Source organism: Myxine glutinosa, chromosome 5 (genome assembly GCF_964187855.1).
Source record: "Myxine glutinosa chromosome 5, kmMyxGlut1.1, whole genome shotgun sequence".
Lineage (NCBI taxonomy): Eukaryota > Metazoa > Chordata > Myxini > Myxiniformes > Myxinidae > Myxine > Myxine glutinosa.
The window spans coordinates 132,490,056-132,510,930 of record NC_136265.1 but is presented as its reverse complement, the minus strand read 5'-3'; the positions used below and the strand labels follow the sequence as shown (position 1 = coordinate 132,510,930).

The 20,875-nt window shown below is 51.3% G+C and overlaps 1 protein-coding gene across 1 annotated transcript in view; it reads right to left on the bottom strand.

The window, feature by feature from the left end:
• The window catches only part of NEK8 (NIMA related kinase 8), a 73,908-nt gene that overhangs the window by 27,146 nt on the left and 25,887 nt on the right, over positions 1-20,875 (bottom strand). The window contains exons 7-10 of the mRNA XM_068116188.2: positions 14,401-14,573; positions 8,116-8,263; positions 7,889-7,965; positions 5,169-5,286 (exon numbers count right to left, since the gene is read on the bottom strand). Of these exons, the coding sequence (XP_067972289.2) occupies positions 5,169-5,286; positions 7,889-7,965; positions 8,116-8,263; positions 14,401-14,573 (516 nt within the window). The remainder of the gene's footprint in view (positions 1-5,168; positions 5,287-7,888; positions 7,966-8,115; positions 8,264-14,400; positions 14,574-20,875) is intronic.

Genomic DNA, 20,875 nt, shown 5'->3' with positions numbered 1-20,875 from the left:
CTTTTAGGAGGCCATTGGGGATATTGAAAGGGATCTATCTCATTTGATTGATGCAACGTAGAGTCGATTATTGGAAACACAGCCTTGCCTGAAACACATACTAATGACATAACTATTGAGAGGTCCTATGGTGTCCTACGTGTTGTACATGGATTAACTAAGGTGCTGTAGTGCGATGCTACGCGCACGACTTGCTTACCAAGAAGGGAAGCGGACAACGCAGGCAACAAGAAAGAGTCTTTATTGGAAGAGCTCCACTGTAGCACTGAGGAGCTCGGGGCTGCGAGCCCCGTGAATATCCCAAGGCCACGCCTACCCCTCGGGCGTGGTCGACGCCCACTTGGTGCGCGGAATGATGCCATCACGCCAGTGAGCTTTCGTGTCCACCACACGCGCCCCCCCAGAATTCCCGCGCACCTGGAGGGTGAGTTTGTGGGGCAAACGGATGACCCGGCCGAAGCGCCCTCTGGCGACTGGCGGCGTCCGGGGTGCAGGGATGTCTGCTGGAATGCCTCCGGCTTTACCCGGGATGGGTGCAGGACCGGGGGGCAGCGTGCCGGCGGGGCTGGGCGGTGCTGAGGGTCCGCCCGCAGGGGGGCGGCCCCGATGCGGGGGCCGAGCCACCGGCGGTGGGTGGTCCACGTCGAGGTGGGCCGGCTTGAGGCGGTCCACGGAGACGTGGTCGGGAGTACCGCCGATGTCCAAGGTGAAATGTTTCACCCCGGTCTCCAGCACGCGGAAAGGCCCGTCGTACGGGGGCCGCAGTGGTGTCCGGTGGGCGTCGTGCCGGACGAAGACGTACTCAGCGGTGCGAAGCTCCGGGGCGACGTGCGTAGGTGGGTGCCCGTGGTGCGCCGTCGGCACCGGGGCGAACCTCCGGGCGGTCTCCTGCAGCGCGGAGCGCTCCTGCGCCGCGGACCATGGTGCCGGGGGGCGGGGAGGAACTCGCCCGGCACCCGCAGCGGTTGTCCGAAGACCAACTCCGCCGCGGATGCGCGCAGGTCGTCCTTGGGCGCCGTCCGGAGGCCCAGCAGGACCCAGGGGAGCCTGTCGACCCAGCCGCCGTCGCGGAGGGTGGCCCGGAGCACGGCCTTCAACGAGCGGTGGAACCGCTCGCACAGGCCGTTGGCCTGGGGGTGGTAGGCTGTGGTTCGGTGCAGCTGGACCCCGAGCCCCCGCGCGACCGCCCCCCAGAGCTCTGAGGTGAACTGGGGGCCGCGGTCGGACGAGATGTCCGAGAGGGCGCCGAACTGGGCGACCCAGGTGGCGATGAACGCCTGTGCGAGGTCCGCCGCCGTCGTCGCCGCCAAAGGCACGGCCTCCGGCCACCGGGTGGTGCGGTCCACCATTGTGAGGACATGGGTGAAACCCCGCGAGGGAGGCAGAGGTCCCACCAGATCCACGTGAACGTGGTCGAACCTACGTTCCGGCACCGTAAACAGGACCAACGGGGCCTGGGTATGGCGGTGCACCTTCGCACGCTGGCACGCGAGGCACGTCCTGGTCCAACCGCGGACGGCCTTCCGGAGGCCATGCCAGACGAACTTGTCGGCGACCAACCTCAGGGAGGCCCTCGTGCCCGGGTGGGACAGGCCGTGGATGGTGTCAAAAACCTGGCGCCGCCAGCCCGCGGGCACGACGGGGCGGGGCCGCCCGAGGGAGACGTCGCACAAGAGGACCGTGCCCGCACCGTCGAACGGCACCTCGGTGACGCGGAGGCCCGTGACGGCGGTCCGCAAGGCCTGGATGGCGGGGTCGGTGGTCTGGTCCGCCATCATCTGGGCATAGTCGATGCCGAGTTGGACTGCGTGGGCGACTGACCGGGAAAGGCAATCCGCCACTGGGTTGTCCTTCCCCGCGACGTGCCGGATGTCTGTCGTGTACTCGGACACGGCCGAGAGGTGACGCTGCTGCCGGGCCGACCACGGCTCGGTGACCTTGGCCATTGCGAAGACCAGGGGCTTGTGGTCGACGAAGGCCGTGAACGCACGGCCCTCGAGCAGATGGCGGAAGTGCCTGACCGCCAGGTGAAGCCCGAGCAACTCGCGGTCGAAGGTACTATAGCGGCGTTCGGGTGGGAGAAGCTGCCGGCTGAAGAACGCCAGCTGTTGGAAAGCACCACGCACCCATTGCTCGTGCACCGCACCCACCGCGTAGTCCGACGCGTCGGTGGTGAGGGCGATCGGCGCATCGGGCGCCGGGTGCGCGAGCATGGTGGCGTTAGCCAAGGCGAACTTCGCGCCCGCGAACGCTGCGTCCATCTGCTCGGTCCAAGCAACGTCACCTTTGCCCGGCTTCCCCCGGAGGGTCTCGTGCAGGGGGCGCAGGAGCTGGGTGATGCGGGGCAGGAACCGATGGTAAAAGTTCACCATGTCCAGGAACTCCTGGAGCCCCCTGATCGTGCGGGGGTGCGGAAACCCCTTCACCGCCTCCACCTTGGCCGGCAGGGGGACGGCTCCGTGCCTGGTGACGCGGTGCCCCAAAAAGTCGATTTCGGCGATGCCGAACCGGCACTTGGCGGGGTTCATGATGAGGCCATGCTGGCCCAGGCGCTCGAAGAGCGTGCGGAGATGGCGGCGATGCTCTTCGCGGGACGCGCTTGCGACGAGGATGTCGTCCAGGTAGACGTAGACGAATTCCAAGTCGCGCAAGACGCTGTCCATTAACCGCTGGAACGCCTGAGCTGCATTTTTCAGCCCGAAGGGCATCCGAAGGAACTCGAACAGTCTGAATGGCGTGATGACCGCCGTCTTCGGGATGTCCTCCTGCCTGACGGGGACCTGGTGGTATCCGCGTATGAGGTCCACCTTCGAGAAGAAGGAGATATTCGCCAAACGGGCGGAAAAGTCCTGAATGTGGGGGACGGGGGTAGCGGTCGGGGGTGGTGGCGTCGTTGAGACGGCGATAGTCCCCGCACAGTCACCATCCCCCGCCGGGCTTTGGCACGATGTGGAGCGGCGACGCCCAAGCACTCTCGGAGCGCCGCACGATGCCGAGCTGCTCCAGCGTAGCGAACTCTGCCTTAGCTACCGCGAGCTTCGTTGGCTCGAGGCGGCGTGCCCGGGCGTAGACCGGTGGCCCGGCGGTGGGGATGTGATGTACCACCCCATGCTTGACGGCCCCCGCCGAGAAGGTGGGCCGTGTGAGGGCCGGGAAGCTGGCGAGGAGGCGGGCGAACTCGTCCGCTGTCGGAAGCGTACAGATCAACCTCGCCGGCACCGAACCGTTCAGCAAGCCACTCGGCGAGCCGCTCGGTGAGCCCCTCGGTGAGCTGCTCAATGAGCTAGGCAGCGCGCAAGCGAGCGAGCTGAACGTTTCAGCCTGGATGAGGCGTCTGTGCTTTACGTCGACCAACAGCCCATTTGCACACAGGAAGTCCATGCCAAGCAGTGCCATGGGCACGTCGGCGGTGACGAATGACCACCGGAAAACTTGCCCTCCGAACCGCAGGGAGAGGCAACGTTTTCCGTATGTGCGTATGGACGTACCGTTGGCGGCAAGCAGCGCAGGGCCCCGGCCCACGGTTTGCTTGTCCGACGTACTGGCGGGGACGACGCTCACCTGCGCTCCTGTGTCGCATAGGTAATGGCGCCCGGACAAGGTGTCCTTGATGAATAGTAGGCTGTTTGACCGGCCGGCGCTCAGGGACACTACCGAGCGCCGGCCCGGGCGTTTCCCGACCTGCCGAATGAGCACGGCGGGCGACACTGCCGAGCCTCGTGGCCGAACTTGGTGTGAAACCGGCACCAGGCTTGCGGTTTTTTCCGCGGCGGCGGAGGTGGGCGTGGCGTGGCGTATGCCACGAGGCGCCCGTCGGAGTAGGGGTGGTCACCCGCAGGAGGTTCAGCGGCCACGCGGTGCATCGCGTAGTAGGGGTGGTCACCCGCAGCAGTTTTGGGCTCGGAGTAGGGGCGTGCAGCCGCAGCCGCCGCAGCCCCGGGAGCCGCGACGGCCGCACCAAAACTCACCCGCATGTCCAAAGCCGCGAAGAACTTGTTGGCCTCGGCAGCGAGAGCTCGGGGTTCCGTTATCATGGAACCGGCCAACGCGAGGCGTACTCGTGCCGGCAGCTGGCGTCGAAATAGCGCTCGGAATAGAAAATCCTGGGTTCCGTCGCCCAGCAGCGACAGTATATGGTCCATGCGGACCGACGGTCGCGTGTCGCCGAGCTCGGGGAGGTCCAGGAGGCGGTCGGCTCTTGCATCCTCCGTGAGGCCAAACGTGGCGAGGAGGAGACGCTTGAGCGCCTCATACCTGTGGCCGGCTGGTGGAATCCTCAGGAGAGACACGACGCGGGTGGCTGTGCCAGGCCCGAGGGAGGCGACCACGTGGAAGTACATGGTCTCGTCGCTCGTGATGCGCCGAAGCCGAAATTGGGCCTCGGCCTGAACAAACCAGACCTCGGCCTGAGCCTCCCAGAACTCAGGGAGTTTGACCACAACTGCGTTGTTTGCCATTGCTATGGCGTGTTCGGTTGGTCAGCTATGGCTGAGCTAACGTCGAGGTCACCAATGTAGTGCGATGCTACGCGCACGCCTTGCTTACCAAGAAGGGAAGCGGACAACGCAGGTAACAAGAAAGAGTCTTTATTGGAAGAGCTCCACTGTAGCACTGAGGAGCTCGGGGCTGCGAGCCCCGTGTATATCCCGAGGCCACGCCTACCCCTCGGGCGTGGCCGACGCCGACTTGGTGCGCGGAATGATGCCATCACGCCAGTGAGCTTTCGTGTCCGCCACAGTGCAATCTTTAATTAACAGCCAATTAAGGGGAAATGTACACAGGGGTCATTTATAAGGGAATTTACTACTAAATTTACATGTGAAGGTTCTAAAAACCGTAACAATATATATATATATATTTATATATATATATAAAAGATTGCTTTTATAACTCAAAAGTACTTAAAGGAAAAATTGATCTGCAAAGCTGGTACATGTGGTAAAGAGAGGTTTTGGATAGGTATTCATATCTTACTTAGTAATAAGTACGTCTTGTTGATGCTCAATGAGTGTTTCATCATTAGCATGTAACATTAGCTCACATTGATAAGCAAAAGGAAATCATGCATGGCAGTCAAATGACAGAGCAAATGACAAAGGAAATATGACAAATAACCATTCGAGAATTCGAATTGAAACAAAACAATCAGTTGAAGAATGCTGTAATACCATTGTCTCCTCTTCCCCAAGAATATACTTCTCGTTCATTGGTGACAGCCATTACATGTGACACTCCACATGACACCGAAACAACTTCATACCCAAGCAAGGCTTCTAGCATTTTGGGCTGAAACAAACAATGCAAAGCCAATTAAAACTTATACTTGAAGTATTACACAAACCACATGGGCTACAAATGTGTTACATTTTGCCGTGACTTGTCAAGGCCCAAACATACGAACAGGGTTTGTTTGCTGCTTTGAGATTCGCCGCAAGGTTTATTCATTCCTTCGATGCCATCAGATACAAGGCATTCATTTGCAATACCAATACAGCCAGGCTACAACCTGTGGCCTTGTGCTGCTTCTTCTCATCTTGCACCTCAAGAAACAGTGAAGTCAAAGATTCGAAGAGTAAATAGTGTACCTCAGCAGCAGGCAGACGGAGAGAAACTACTCTCTCTCTCTCTCTCTCCCTCTCTCTCTGTGTCTCTCTGTGTCTCTCTGTGTCTCTCTGTGTCTGTCTCTCTGTGTCTCCCTTTCTCTCTTCCTCTCCCTCTCTCCCTCTCTACCTCTCTCCCTCTCTCTCCTCCTCTCCCTTTCTCCCTCTCTCTCTATGCGTTATCTCTCTCTGCTACTTCAAATGCGACTTTGTTCCCTCCACACCTTCTGCTTTTTGCCCCACAGACCCACCACATTATACACACTAAACAATAAATTCATAAATATTATCCTCCCGTGTCGAACCAACCTTGGTCTGTTGTCGATTCCTTATAGGTGACACTCCACCAACATCAGCAAAGCGAGGCAGCAAAGCATGAAAAGAGCAGAGGGTGTACGACCATAAAGGAAGTGTTAGAAGACAGAGAAACCACTGACATGTCTGCTATGCGAATGTGATTGGCCTTGTTTTTCACGTCGTCAAGCTGAGCAAGATGCGAGGCTTTCACATACCCACAGGGCTGGACTATGAAATGAAACTTTATCACAAACGTCAACGTCAATGATATATTAGCAAACAATCACAAACACCAACAGATGAACAGGATGCGAGCAGTACCTGCGTGGAAAAGACACACCACAAACACCAATGGATGAACAGAATGGGAGCAGTACCTGTGCAACAAAGCCACACCACAAACACCAATGCATGAACACAATGGGAGCAGTACCTGTGCAACAAAGCCACACCAGAAACATCAACGGATGAAAAGGATGGGAGCAGTACCTGTCTGGCAAAGCCACACCAGAAACACCAACGGATGAACAGGATGGGAGCAGTACCTGTCGGGCAAAGCCACACCAGAAACACCAACGGATGAACAGGATGGGAACAGTACCTGTGCAACAAAGCCACACCAGAAACATCAACGGATGAAAAGGATGGGAGCAGTACCTGTGCAACAAAGCCACACCACAAACACCAACGGATGAACAGGATGGGAGCAGTACCTGTCTGGCAAAGCCACACCAGAAACACCAACGGATGAACAGGATGGGAACAGTACCTGTGCAACAAAGCCACACCAGAAACATCAACGGATGAAAAGGATGGGAACAGTACATGTGCAACAAAGCCACACCACAAACACCAACGGATGAACAGGATGGGAGCAGGTCCTTTGCGGCAAAGCCACACCACAAACACCAACGGATGAACAGGATGGGAGCATGTCCTTTGCGGCAAAGCCACACCACAAACACCAACGGATGAACAGAATGGGAGCAGTACCTCTCTGGGCAAGCCACACCACAAACACCAATGGATGAACAGAATGGGAGCAGTACCTCTCTGGGAAAGCCACACCACAAACACCAACGGATGAACAGGATGGGAGCAGGTCCTTTGTGTCAAAGCCACACCACAAACACCAACGGATGAACAGGATGGGAGCAGTACCTCTCTGGGAAAGCCACACCACAAACACCAACGGATGAACAGGATGGGAGCAGGTCCTTTGTGTCAAAGCCACACCACAAACACCAACGGATGAACAGAATGGGAGCAGTACCTCTCTGGGAAAGCCACACCACAAACACCAACGGATGAACAGGATGGGAGCAGGTCCTTTGTGGCAAAGCCACACCACAAACACCAATGGATGAACAGGATGGGAGCACTACCTCTCTGGGAAAGCCACACCACAAACACCAACGGATGAACAGAATGGGAGCAGTACCTCTCTGGGAAAGCCACACCACAAACACCAACGGATGAACAGAATGGGAGCAGTACCTCTCTGGGAAAGCCACACCACAAACACCAACGGATGAACAGGATGGGAGCAGTACCTCTCTGGGAAAGCCACACCACAAACACCAACGGATGAACAGGATGGGAGCAGTACCTGCAGATGATTAACACACAAATCTACTGGGCAGGAAGGAAATGGCCTTTTCATATATTTAAGAATACCCAATCAGATGGGGATGCAGCATAAAATTGAAGTCACTTTCAGTTAAATAAGACGATTATAGCTTTAAAATATAACTTGCATTTTTGTAAATGAAAACCTCCACAGTAGAAATAGAAAAGCATTAAACTTGAGCAGCATAATATGTAAATGTATCTTTAAAAAATTCTAAATGTTATTGGCTAAGCATTGATACAGAGAAACTTTGATACAACAGGCTATTGGGTTTGTAAAGACATTAGATCGTGTACAAGGTATTCCACAATGTAACAAGATACTGAGAAAAAGAAACCGCAACAAGCACAGTGTATCTTACCTTATTAACATCTTTGTAGTTGCCGTGACCGAGACAACCGCTACTCCCACTTCCGTAAGTCATGATGATTCCTCTATCTGCCAAATGTGCGTGCAGAAAAAAACAAGCTAGTGTTGCAGAAAATACACAAAGTAGAACTTATTGAGTTGGAAAAGCTAGGACACTAAAAACAGATCAGTACTATTAGGTGTGAATGCTCAGATACATATATCTATATTATAACTCACCAGTGAGGCACACAGTAAAGAGGTCACCACAAGCGATCTGCTTCATCGTCACTCCAGACAAACCGTCTACAAAACGGAAGGAGAACTGCTGCTCCGATGAATCCACGGCACCAGGAAGCAAGCAGCGATCCATGCCTGGTGGAGTTTGCTACGACAAGAAAACATTGCGGGTTTCCACCAGATGCTTCTTGTGAAAAAAAAGTATTTAATTTTCATGGATCTCTCTCTGATGACAAATTTAATTTCTGCACAATCATAAGAAGGAGGTTCTGACCCAAAAACACTCATGGATTCTGTAGCGGTCCAAATGTACATCGTACACCAATTAAGTCTTTTGACTCGTGTGTTTCCATCTTAACGTCGAGTTGCTTTGTGAACCGAGCAGAGAAGGCATGATCACTCCCCACATTCCGGTACCTCCTCGCTGAGAAGCGCTGTACCCAAGCCAGATGTTTTCTGAACCACCTGAGGTACTGCAGTAATAGCTAGCAAACAATGGAGATCCTTCTGAGCCAGTACCCAAATATAATCGCCTTTCGACTGCATCTGGGTTTTTTTTTTTTAGTTTTCTTTGCAAGATTGAGGTTCAAGCAAAGAAAATTGACAGAGGATATGAACTGGCATTGGGGTAATGGGGGCAAAAGTTGAATGCAATACCAAAGGAAATTAATTCGCAGGAAAAGGGGGAAAAGAGCAGGAGATGAAACACAACAATCGACCCTTTGTACTAGGAACATCAACATTTGAGGTCCGCAATCCTAGAGGGATTGGTTTTTTTTTTTTTGTATACTAAGTCGAGGCTCGTGAAAGAGCTAACATTTATCAAACAAACAAATCAAACAAACAAGCAAACAAAGTATATAAAAAGGGGAGCGGTCGACAAGATGGGGAGAGAAGCGGAGGAAGCACACAAACACGACATTTGAGAGCAGGGACATCGGGAGATGTTTTTGGAGGGAGAGGGCCTGGGGGGAGGCAGGATAGGTATAAAACGCAAGGACACCAAGGACTTCCAGGAAAGAAGTCAAAAGTCACCTCAAAAAAGTGGATTTGGGGTGAAATTAGCGGGGGTAGAAAGAGATCAAGGTTTTGGATTGGGGAAGATAAGAGATGGTGGTGAACAGCCGTTTTAAAGACCTGGAGGGAGGAGTGGGATTGAAGAGAGTGAGGGAGTTTGTTCCAGAGGCGGGAGAAAAGAGGAATGAAGGAGTGAAGGTGAGCAGAGAGTCTTGATTTTGGCAGTTTAACCATAAGAGGGTTGCAGGCAGATCTTGTGCGACCTGCAGGAATATTTGGGGGACAGAGCCCAGAGAGAGCTGGGGGAGCAAGGCCGGAGAGGAGTCGGGAGAAGACGGAAAGACCACCAACCTGCGCGGTGATTAAGTGAAAGGCCCTCGGAGATAGCGTCATCGCGGGAGATTCCAATGATTCTGAACGCTTTGGTTTCAACAGCGTGAAGACGAGCTAGGTGTGAGGCAGGAGCACCAGCCAAGAGGGGAGAGCAGTACTCCATTGAGCTGCGGATGAAAGCCTTGTATGTGGTGAGGAACTCAGGTGTGCCAAGGAAGGACTTCGCACGACGGAGGATGCCCAGTCGGCGACTGGCTTTGGAGGCCAGCTTGGAAATGTGGTTTTCCCAGGAAAGATCATGGCAGATAGTGAGACCCAAAAGCTTGAGTGACAGAACTTCTTGGAGTGGATTATTCAGAAAGTAGATGGGAGGGTTGTCCAGTCGGTCATTTCGGAGAGACATCGTAAGAGTGTGAGATTTGTCAGGATTGAAAGACATGTTCCACTTGTTTGCCCAGTCTGTGATTTTGTCCAGGTCTGCAGAGAGTGAGGAGGCTGCAGACTGCCGATCTGAGGGATGAGGAATGGAGCGGCAGAGAGTGGAGTCATCAGCAAAGAGATAGAGAGGATTTTCAAGAGTCAGAGAGATAATTGATGAAGACCAGAAAAAGCACAGGGCCCAGAACACTGCCTTGGGGAACTCCAGCCTGAACAGGAAGAGGAGATGAGAGAAATCCATTCAGGGCCACACGTTGACTACGACTAGAGAGGAAGTCCGCCAGCCATGCGTGGAGATTTCCATGGATACCAAAAGAGGAGAGTTTGGTGAGCAGTTTGTTTTTCAAGCTTGAACCCCACCCCATGGCTAATTGTCCTGTACTTCGTCGTTCGTATACAGTACAAGGCTGCGGGGTAGCATCATTGGCTGAAGGCACTGCTGTGTTGCTGATGCAATGCCCTCTGCTGATTAGGACAGGAATCCGTAATTTGTCAGGGTGCCAGCGATAGCTCGCCTCCCCTTTGTGAAGGTCACCATATTAACGTCCACCAACGAATGCTGGCAGACGGGACGCCTGTTTAACGTCCATCCGAGGGACGGCACATTCATTGATGAATTGCCCAGTCTGTGAAATAACGGTATGACAGTCAATAACTGGGTCGGGATTCAAACCCAGGCTAGAGAGGTTAGAGGCGAGTGTGCGTATCTGTAGAGACCACCAAGTCAGCCCCATTTGTCCAGTAATCAGCTATCTTTATGACTAAGTCTGAAGTAATGGTTAACACATGTCAAGTAAATGGGTGTACTAATATATCTGACAGGGCATTGAGTGATAGACATTACTACAGGTTACGGCACCCAAAGTTATTGAAAATTAAGGCAAAGCATGTGAAGAGTTATCCTCCGAAAGCCGCGATTTATCGTTGGCCGCACAAGATCAAAAGTAAAACGAGAACGGCACTCAGTAGAGAGCATACCTCTGCCTGGTTGGCCATATCACTCAATGGTGAAGAATCACTTAAAAAATTATACGAGCCAGATCCGGATCTGAATCTTCACATAAATTGAAACAATGCTTCCTTGTCGCACACCCAATCTGTCCACCAAGTTTCGTCCGAATCCGTCCATAACTTTTTGAGATATCCCGCTATGTATCGTTTTTGGCCCTATCTCCCAATGGTGAAGAATCACGAAAAAAAATTCTCGTAGCCGAATCCGGATCTTCACCAAAATCTTATAATTTCTTCCTCGTCACATACACTACCTCTTTGCCAAATTTCGTCTGAATCCATCCACAACTTTGTGAGATATCTTGTTCACAAACAAACACACAAATGGACAGACAAAAGGACAGACAGGACAGAGGGAGAGACTCAGAGAGCCTCCTCAGCGCCGACGAGTCTGGCATTTCACTCAGGCTGACTGGCACGGTCTGCAAGCAGCCATCAGTCATCTGGACTGGTCTCCCATCTCTACCGCCTCTGACATCAATTCTTCCTGGGAATTCTTCCAAAGCAAACTGCTCTCTCTCATGCACAGATTTATCCCATCTTGTCTTCAGTTGTCTTACCCTTCCTCCTGTCCATGGTACACTGAATCTTGTGGTGAGGCGGTTGCCCTGAAACAACTTGCCTTTGCCTCTTGGAAGGCAAATCCAACTGAAGGCAAACTCAGTTCCTTCCACCAAGCTCGGAACAAGTGTGTGTCTACCCTCAGGAGTGCCAGGAAGCACTATCTCTCCTCACTCAAGCTTGAACTCTCAAACCTGTCTCCTTCCTCCAAATCCTGGTGACGTTTGGTCAAATCCGTTTCTGGTGTTTGTTCCCCCTCCATCCCCTCCCTTACCTCAAATGGCTACACAGTTGACACCGCACGTGACAAAGCCGAATGCCTCAACTCTCAAAATCTGAGTGTTTGCCTCAAAATCTTGTGTCCCAAGCCCATCTCTCTCTGTTCCCACCTTTCCCAGTCGAACCCAACTGCTCCTGGACTCTGTGTCCTTCTCTCCTGACAAGGTGGAGAAGTTTTTGTCAAACCTCGACTCTGATTCTGCAACTGGACCAGATGGCATCAGCCCACGGGTCCTAAAATCCTGCTCTGCCGCTCTATCTCACCCTCTCTCTGTTCTTTTCGCCCTCTCTTTTGCTCAAGGGAATCTGCCAGCATCTTGAAAATCAGCAAACATTACCGCTTTACACAAAAAGGTGCAAAAACATATCCTTGCAACTACAGATCAATCAGCCTGCTTCCAATTATCAGCAAAGTCATGGAATCCATCATTGCTTCGGATATCAAATCCTTTCTCTTCTCCAATGGCTTGATCTCCGATCATCAATTTGGATTCAGACCAGGTCATTCTGCCCTGGACATGTTGCTTCTACTGTCTCAACAATGGATGGAGGTCCTCAATGCCAAACAGGAAATTAGAGCTGTCTCCCTTGACATATCACGTGCGTTCGATACGGTCTGGCACCCAGCTCTGCTCACCAAACTCTCCTCCTATGGTATCCATGGAAATCTCCATGCATGGCTTGCGGACTTCCTCTCTGGTCGTAGTCAACGTGTGGCCCTGAATGGATTTCTCTCATCTCCCCTTCCTGTTCTGGCTGGAGTTCCCCAGGGTAGTGTTCTGGGCCCTGTACTATTTCTGGTCTTTATCAATGATCTCTCCGACTCTCTGGAAAATCCTCTCTATCTCTTTGCTGATGACTCCACTCTATGGAGTGATGGTCTTTCCATCTTCTACCGACTCCTCTCTGGCCTTGGCCCCCCAGCTCTCTCTGGGCTGTGTCCCCCAAATATTCCTGCAGGTCGCACAAGATCTGCCTGCAACCCTCTTATGGTTAAACTGCCAAAATCAAGCCTCTCTGCTCACCTTCACTCCTTCATTCCTCTTTTCTCCCGCCTCTGGAACAAACTCCCTCACTCTCTTCAATCCCACTCCACCCTCCAGGTCTTTAAAACTGCTGTTCACCACCATCTCTTATCTTCCCCCATCCAAAACCTTGATCTTTTCTACCCCCGCTAATTTCACCCCAAATCCACTTTTTTGAAATACCATCTTCTGTCCTGGAAGTCCTTGGTGTCCTTGTGTTTTATACTTCTCGCACCCCCCCCCCCCTTCCCACGCCTCCTCCCCCCAAGCCCTGTCCCTCCCACACATCTCCCTGCTCTTAAATGTTGTGTGCTCTCAAGTGTTTGTGTGCTTCCCCTTCTCTTGTCTTCCGCTCCCTCTTTTTATATATTTTGTTTGTCTGGTTGATTTGTTTGTGAAGTAAATGTCAGCTCTTTCACGAGCCTCGATTCAGTATTTTAAATAAAATAAAATAAAAGAATTTAAAAAAAAATGAAGAAAGGAAGCCTTTTATTCTTGTGCTCATTGAAAGAGCTCAAAACTGAGAGGTTGAGTAAGGAATGTTTTGACTTGTTATATGTACCTGGTGCTTCAAGAAAACAGGAGAGTACTAGAACGGCACTTGGTAGAGACCATATCTATGCCAGGCTGAACGTTTTGCATCCCACTAACACGTCGGATCTGGATTCGGACCTGAATCAAAATCTAATCGGCTTGTTCTTGTCACACCCCCAACTTGTCCACCAAGTTTGGGCCGAATCCGTCCCAAGCTTTTTGAGATATCCTGCTATACATAGTTTTTGGCCCTATCTCTCAATAGTGAAGAATCACTTTAAAAAGTATCGTCTCCGGATCTGGATCCATATATTCACTGAAATCAAATCACTTCATCCTTTTTGTGACTGCTATGAGTCTTTTTGGGTAGGCCTCCACCAGCTTTGCACAGTGAGATGGTGAAATCTTTGCCGATACTTCACATGAAAATTACCCGAGTTGCGCCAAGTTTGACGGGGATCGTCGATGGACTGCAATCTTCAAGTCTCAACCATAAATGTTCAATTGGATTCAAATCAGGACTTTCACTGGGCCACTCAAGAACATTTATTTTCTTCTTATTTACCACACCAATTTGCTTTAGCTTTGTGCTTCGGATCATTATCCTGCTGAAATGTGAATCTCCTACACAGTTTCAGATCCATGTCTGACTTGAGCAGGTTTTCATCAAGGATTCTCCTGTACTTTGCACCATACATTCTCCCTTCTATCCTGACAAGCTTGCTAGTCCCTGTTGATGAAAAGCAGCCCCATAACATGATGTTGCCACCACCATGCTTGACAGTAGGGAGGATGTTTATTATGTGTAGTGTTAGGCTTGTGCCAGACGTAACACTTTGAATTTACATCAAAAGGTTCAATTTTTGTCTTGTCGATGGAACTGGCATGCACGCATAGATGGACAGATGCACGCACAGCTCCTTTTATAGCAAAGAAGAGTATGCTTCAAACACCAAAGTGCGTTTTCTTAAACTTACAGAAGCTAAGCCCGAAGGAAATTGTTGCTGAAATGGTGGCAGTATTAATGGAAAATAACAGCACAGTAAATAAATGGATCATATAATTGAAAGGGATTTGGAAAACGCACCTCCCAGCCGATGAGTTTCCCAGCTTTCGTAATACCTGTCCTTTGCGTGCGACCCAGAGCAACCTGCACGATATCTGCATTTGGAACAGGCAGCTGGAGTGGATACAAAATGTCCCCACCCCACATGTAGACCACAGAAAGGAGAGGGCTCAAGATGCTGTGCTCTAGAAAGGCTGAAATGAACACAAAGCACAAAAATTAGTTACCCGATTAAGAACATTGTAGAAAAAAACGGTTACATGAACTTCAGGGTCATGCATTGTATTGAAACTTGAAGAAAAGTGAAGAACTATATTCGGAATATCTGCCCAAGAGTTCTCTATTTTCAAAGATGAAGCCACCTATCAGGAGTTTGAAGACATCAGAAGGCCATCACAAAACACCACTGGTGAATCCGGGGGGAAGGGAGAGCAGGGGAAACGCAGCGGAAACGCTTCGGATTTTCGATGATAAATTATAAGCTGTGAATATCCTGAAACGGCCCTTGTGTCCAGATGATTTTGAACAAGGAACGTTCCAGGCAGCTTACCAACGCTCAGAGGTTTTAAATCACTTTTGCTTTATTAGAAAACACTCCAAGTGTGACGGTAAAAAAACCATGCTTTCGTCACATAAATTCATCGTCCAAAGGGAAACCATGCGCAGCAGCCGCTCCAGCGGATATGATGCGAAGATCACGGGGAAATGCTTTGTAAAATGTTATCATTGTTTTTGTTATTTATTTTGTAGTGAGAATGCCATGCCATACAACAACAACACAACAGGCATTTTAAGGCCATTTTCCCTGCTCGAGCGGGGGCTGGCCTTGCGGGCCCCATGACAATCTTCTCCATTTCCATTCAATCTTCTCCATTCATGCCATGGAAGGACCGATTAAGCTGCTCTATACACCTTAACATGGCGTGCGTTTAGAAACATGGGAATTCTTCTGGATTCTTTGTAGTTAATTAGCCTAATTAACTCAGGAGATCATAACAATCATTTCGCGAGAACTACACAAATCAGAAATTCCATATCAGAAAGCTCCAATAGAACGACACAAAAACATGCCGCACGCACACACACACACACACACACACACACACACACACACACACACACACACACACACACACACACACACACACACACACACACACACACACACACAGACACACAATTCATCAATTTAGAGCAGAAGGAACAGCTGGTCAAGTCATTTCCCCAGTTCCTCTATCTGGCCATTAGTCATCGCGAATCTGCTGAAATGTTGGACCAGGTGTTACGTGGTCCCCTCGGTGACTACCTGGTCTCGGTGACCCCCGGACCGTGAGAGGACCTTCGCCAGAAAGTAGTATTATCTATGCGCTTTCGCAACGCAATCCCTATGAATTCCACCCTAGAGAAACTGATGTTCAATGATATATTTCCAGGGTAAGGATATCATACCATTTCAAGGATACAATCACGGATATATTCCCCGAGCAATCAACAACAAACAACCATCAACAATTCCCCAATCCACAATCAATTCCCTATATGATTAAGCTGGCCATCTTATATGTGTGTCCACTTCTGTACTCACGACCCCCTTTCGGTCTCTGCCCCTCACAATGTCTCTGGGCCCCTCCTGACCAAGATGCTGGTCGGCGTCGCCGCACTCGGGCGGTTGAACGAACCCCGGGTGGACGTGTTTCCACCGGGCAGGTATCGTACCAGGCACCGCGGCTGCAGCCCCTCGTGGCCACGCGAAGCGGGTACGGTAAAGCAAGCCAAAAGCCCCACGCCGCTTGCAAGGCGTGTTAGGCCCCCAACGTGCGACCCGTACGCGTCTGTTTAGACGGTGCCGCGAACGGTGCCAGACGCGGGGTCGATGCACGGCCCCACGTCAACTTGACGTCTCCACCGGGTAGGTACACGTCCCGGTAACTCCTCTCGCCAGACGGGCTTCGGAACGCCGCTTTTCCACGCAGCGCAAGGTCGATCCCACCGTTCGTCGGAGCGGGGCGAGGAAGAAGAATCCTCCTCGCTTTTCTTCCTCGTGTCTTTTCCTCTTCCGTTTCCGGTCACTTCCGTTTCCGGACACTTTTCAGAAGGGCTCCTGACCCTCCAACCACAACAACCCTTAATCTATTACACATGGATAAGCAACGACCTGAATGGTAATTCGCATACATTCACATAAATATGTAACACTCCCCCCCTTCAAGAAAGAAAGTTTGAACCCAGCGAAAACTTTCTTTGCCGGCCAATTTGGAGAAACAAACCAGATAACTCAACCCCCCCACATTATCAGTTCCCCCCGGGCACAGTTATCACTTAAAAATAAAGCAACCAAAATTTCACCACAACCCCTCCAGATTACTCCCTCTGGACTAAGCACCAGCAACGACATTGTCCCTGCCAAATCAAACTCCATCTCATGACCCTCTGACTTTGACCGTCAGTTTCTTGTGAATGAAGGTTAAGGGGTTGATCAAAGATCCAAAGTTAAGCAACTCGATAGCACTTTTTCCGGGAGGCCAAGCCGAGTATTCACTACATGGATGCCTTTAGGAACGTGGAGTTCACGGTTAGTCCGTGCAGGAAAGTTCTCTACATGGGCGCCTTGAGGAACGTGGAGTTCACGGTTAGTCCGTGCATGAAAGTTCACTACATGGACGCCTTTAGGAACGGCGTTCACGGTTAATCCGTGTAGGAATCTTGGCTCGGCGGCTCCGCCGCATTCAGTGCTTCAACTTCTCAGAACTTCCCTAATAATTAGGGTGGGACCACTTGTCCCTGTAGTCCCATGAATAGCGGTCTCCTTCTCGGCCACTACTTTGCCCATCCTTCCTTCGGGAGCGGCCGTAACTCCGGGAGCCTCCATAATAATATTGACTGCGGCCACCACCAAAACTACCGCCCAGTTGTCCTCTCCTGTAGACCTCTCGACACCTACGAAATGCCTTCCCTACTGTTATGGTCCGACCCTCCAAATCCTTGCCATTCCAATTCTTCTCTGCCTCTCTGGCGTCTTTTGTGCTGGCAAACGTGACAAAGCCGAACCCTCTGGACTGTTGCGTTTCCCAGTCTCTTACCAACCGCACTTCCACCAGCGGCCCATATCTGTTGAAGACAGAGGTCAGAACTTCTTCCTCTGTTTTGAAGTTCAGTCCCCCTACAAATAACTTGGCACTTTTGTCGCCATCCCGAGCTGGTGTGGTGTTATTTTCCCTGCTGGGCTCTTTACCAACCCTCAGGTTACCATAAACTTGACCCCCGGCCAAATCATTCCCGATAACCACAGATACACCCTCTACAGGAAGCGTGGCTTGTAAACCGACGGTGACCGGTCCTGACACCAAATCGGACTCCAAATGGATGACATGAAGGGGAGCACTAACACCGCCCCCGATCCCCTGTAAACGAACACTATCCCCCGTTGCCGTCTCCTCGGACCATGGCAAAATGCCTTCAAGCATTAAAGATTGATGTGCCCCTGTGTCCCTCAATATCCTAACCGGTTTCCGGTTAGTCGAGGCTCCATCCCGTGACACAAACCCCTCTGAAATAAATGGTTGGTAACCCTTTTGATGGCGATTTCTCACAATGACCATTGCATTTGGAGTCGTAATAGTCGGACTCCGCTCTGGGTCTTCCCTTTTCATGCGGTAACAACTGGACATCAAGTGTCCAGGTTTCTTGCAAAAAGCGCAAGTAGGCCCGGAGGAAAAACTCGTGGTCTGCCTCGGGCCCCCCGAACTATAAGTTTGTCTTGGGCCCGCATCCCTCTGATTTCGAACAGGTGGGGTATCATAGTTGTCCCCATAATCATCTCGAGGCCGCCGCCATGTAAGGTCGTTCTCCGCACCGGGTGTTCCATAACTCCCCTGCTGAAGTCTAGGCGAGGAGTTAGGTTTGTGGACCCCTATTCGGTGGGTTAAGGCATAATCATCTGCCATGGTGGCTGCGTCCCACAACTTTGGTACTTTCTTTTCCTGCAGGTACACTTTGATGTCCTCGTGGACACACTGCTGGAATTCCTCCACCAGGATCAAGTCCCGCAATGTTTCGAAGTCTTTCCCGACTCCTTTTGACTCACACCACCGATCAAACATGTTTTCTTTCACTCTGGCAAACTCCACATGGGTCTCACTCTCCCTCTTCCTGGCATTCCTGAATTTTTGCCTGTAAGCTTCCGGAACCAACTCATAGGCTTTGAGGATGTGCTTCTTCAGTACCTCATAATCTGCACATTGGTCCATTGGTAGCGCCGAATAAATTTCCTGAGCCTTCCCCACCAGCACACTTTGCACGAGTATGGTCCAGGCCTCCTCCGGCCAGTTTAATTGTCGAGCCACTTTCTCAAAGTGTGGAAAAAATTTCGCGACTTCCTTTTCACTGAACGGTGGAACCAGCCTCACATGTCTGCCCACATCCCAGGTTTTCTGGTTAGGTGTCGACCCCGTCAGCAAGGGTGGTGCCTCTCCCCGTTCTCTCATTAACTCCAGCTCCTTGAATTTGATTTCTTGCTGAAGCTCCATGTCACGTTCCTTTAATTCCCTTTCCGCTTTTCTCCCCTCTGCTTCGAGGTCCCTTGCAGCTCTCCTCTCCTCTGCTTTTCTCCCTTCTAACCTTTCCTGGAGTTCTCGTTCCACTCTCCTTTCCTCTGCTTGTTTCTCTTCTCTCCTCGCTTCTGCTTTCCTTTCTTCTTCTGCTCTTTCCTTTTCTGCTTTCCTTTCTTCTTCTTTGATCCGTTCCTGGCTCCGTAATTGCAACTCCAGTTTCCGGAGCTCAACGTCTTCTGGTTCTTCGGGTAGCCACTCCCAGGCTAACTCGTCCCATGTTCCTAATCCCACCATAGATTGTATCACCGTGGCCTGCAACTCTGCCTTCCTCAAATTAGTTCGGACCTCCACGTTAAAATGTTTGGCCAATTTCAAGAGGTCCGACTTTAGTAACGCTCGGAACTGTGCCTCACTCGGTGTTACCGCAAAGTTCTGTGCCACAAACGCCATGGTGACTATCGTTAACACCTGTTAACCTTCACCCAAGACTTTACCCCAATTTCCCAAAAATTTACCAATTAATACTTAATTAATAAATTTTAATTAATAAAAATATTATTTTATTATTTTATACAAATACACTTTTAGATCCCGGACGTAGACCCAATTGCGAATCGTAATTTGGACGAGCCCCCAATTCTGTTACGTGGTCCCCTCGGTGACTACCTGGTCTCGGTGACCCCCGGACCGTGAGAGGACCTTCGCCAGAAAGTAGTATTATCTATGCGCTTTCGCAACGCAATCCCTATGAATTCCACCCAAGAGAAACTGATGTTCAATGATATATTTCCAGGGTAAGGATATCATACCATTTCAAGGATACAATCACGGATATATTCCCCGAGCAATCAACAACAAACAACCATCAACAATTCCCCAATCCACAATCAATTCCCTATATGATTAAGATGGCCATCTTATATGTGTGTCCACTTCTGTACTCACGACCCCCTTTCGGTCTCTGCCCCTCACAATGTCTCTGGGCCCCTCCTGACCAAGATGCTGGTCGGCGTCGCCGCACTCGGGCGGTTGAACGAACCCCGGGTGGACGTGTTTCCACCGGGCAGGTATCGTACCAGGCACCGCGGCTGCAGCCCCTCATGGCCACGCGAAGCGGGTACGGTAAAGCAAGCCAAAAGCCCCACGCCGCTTGCAAGGCGTGTTAGGCCCCCAACGTGCGACACGTACGCGTCTGTTTAGACGGTGCCGCGAACGGTGCCAGACGCGGGGTCGATGCACGGCCCCACGTCAACTTGACGTCTCCACCGGGTAGGTACACGTCCCGGTAACTCCTCTCGCCAGACGGGCTTCGGAACGCCGCTTTTCCATGCAGCGCAAGGTCGATCCCACCGTTCGTCGGAGCGGGGCGAGGAAGAAGAATCCTCCTCGCTTTTCTTCCTCGTGTCTTTTCCTCTTCCGTTTCCGGTCACTTCCGTTTCCGGACACTTTTCAGAAGGGCTCCTGACCCTCCAACCACAACAACCCTTAATCTATTACACATGGATAAGCAACGACCTGAATGGTAATTCGCATACATTCACATAAATATGTAACACAGGGAAGAACGCAAGGAGCTGCAGAAACTTCCAAGAATGCACGAAACGCCGTTTCTGATGATAATTTTTTTTAAATTTCCTGGGGGAAGATCCGCACATGCTCACCACCCCCCTTCCTCCCCATCAGCGCTATGGCCTGGTGTACCCCTACGTCTTGAAACCCTGGATCCGCCCCTGCACATGGTAGACTGGATGACTATTAAACCAACAATGACATCAGATACGTTCAGACCTTCATATCTATCTATAATTCCAGTAATCTCTGTGTGTGTGTGTGTGTGTGTATGTGTGTATGTCTGTGTGTTTGTCTGTGACCGCTGTTTCTCGACAACTACGGGTCCGATATACTTGAAACTTGCCAGGTATATTGCTGGGGACCCGAGGATGTGC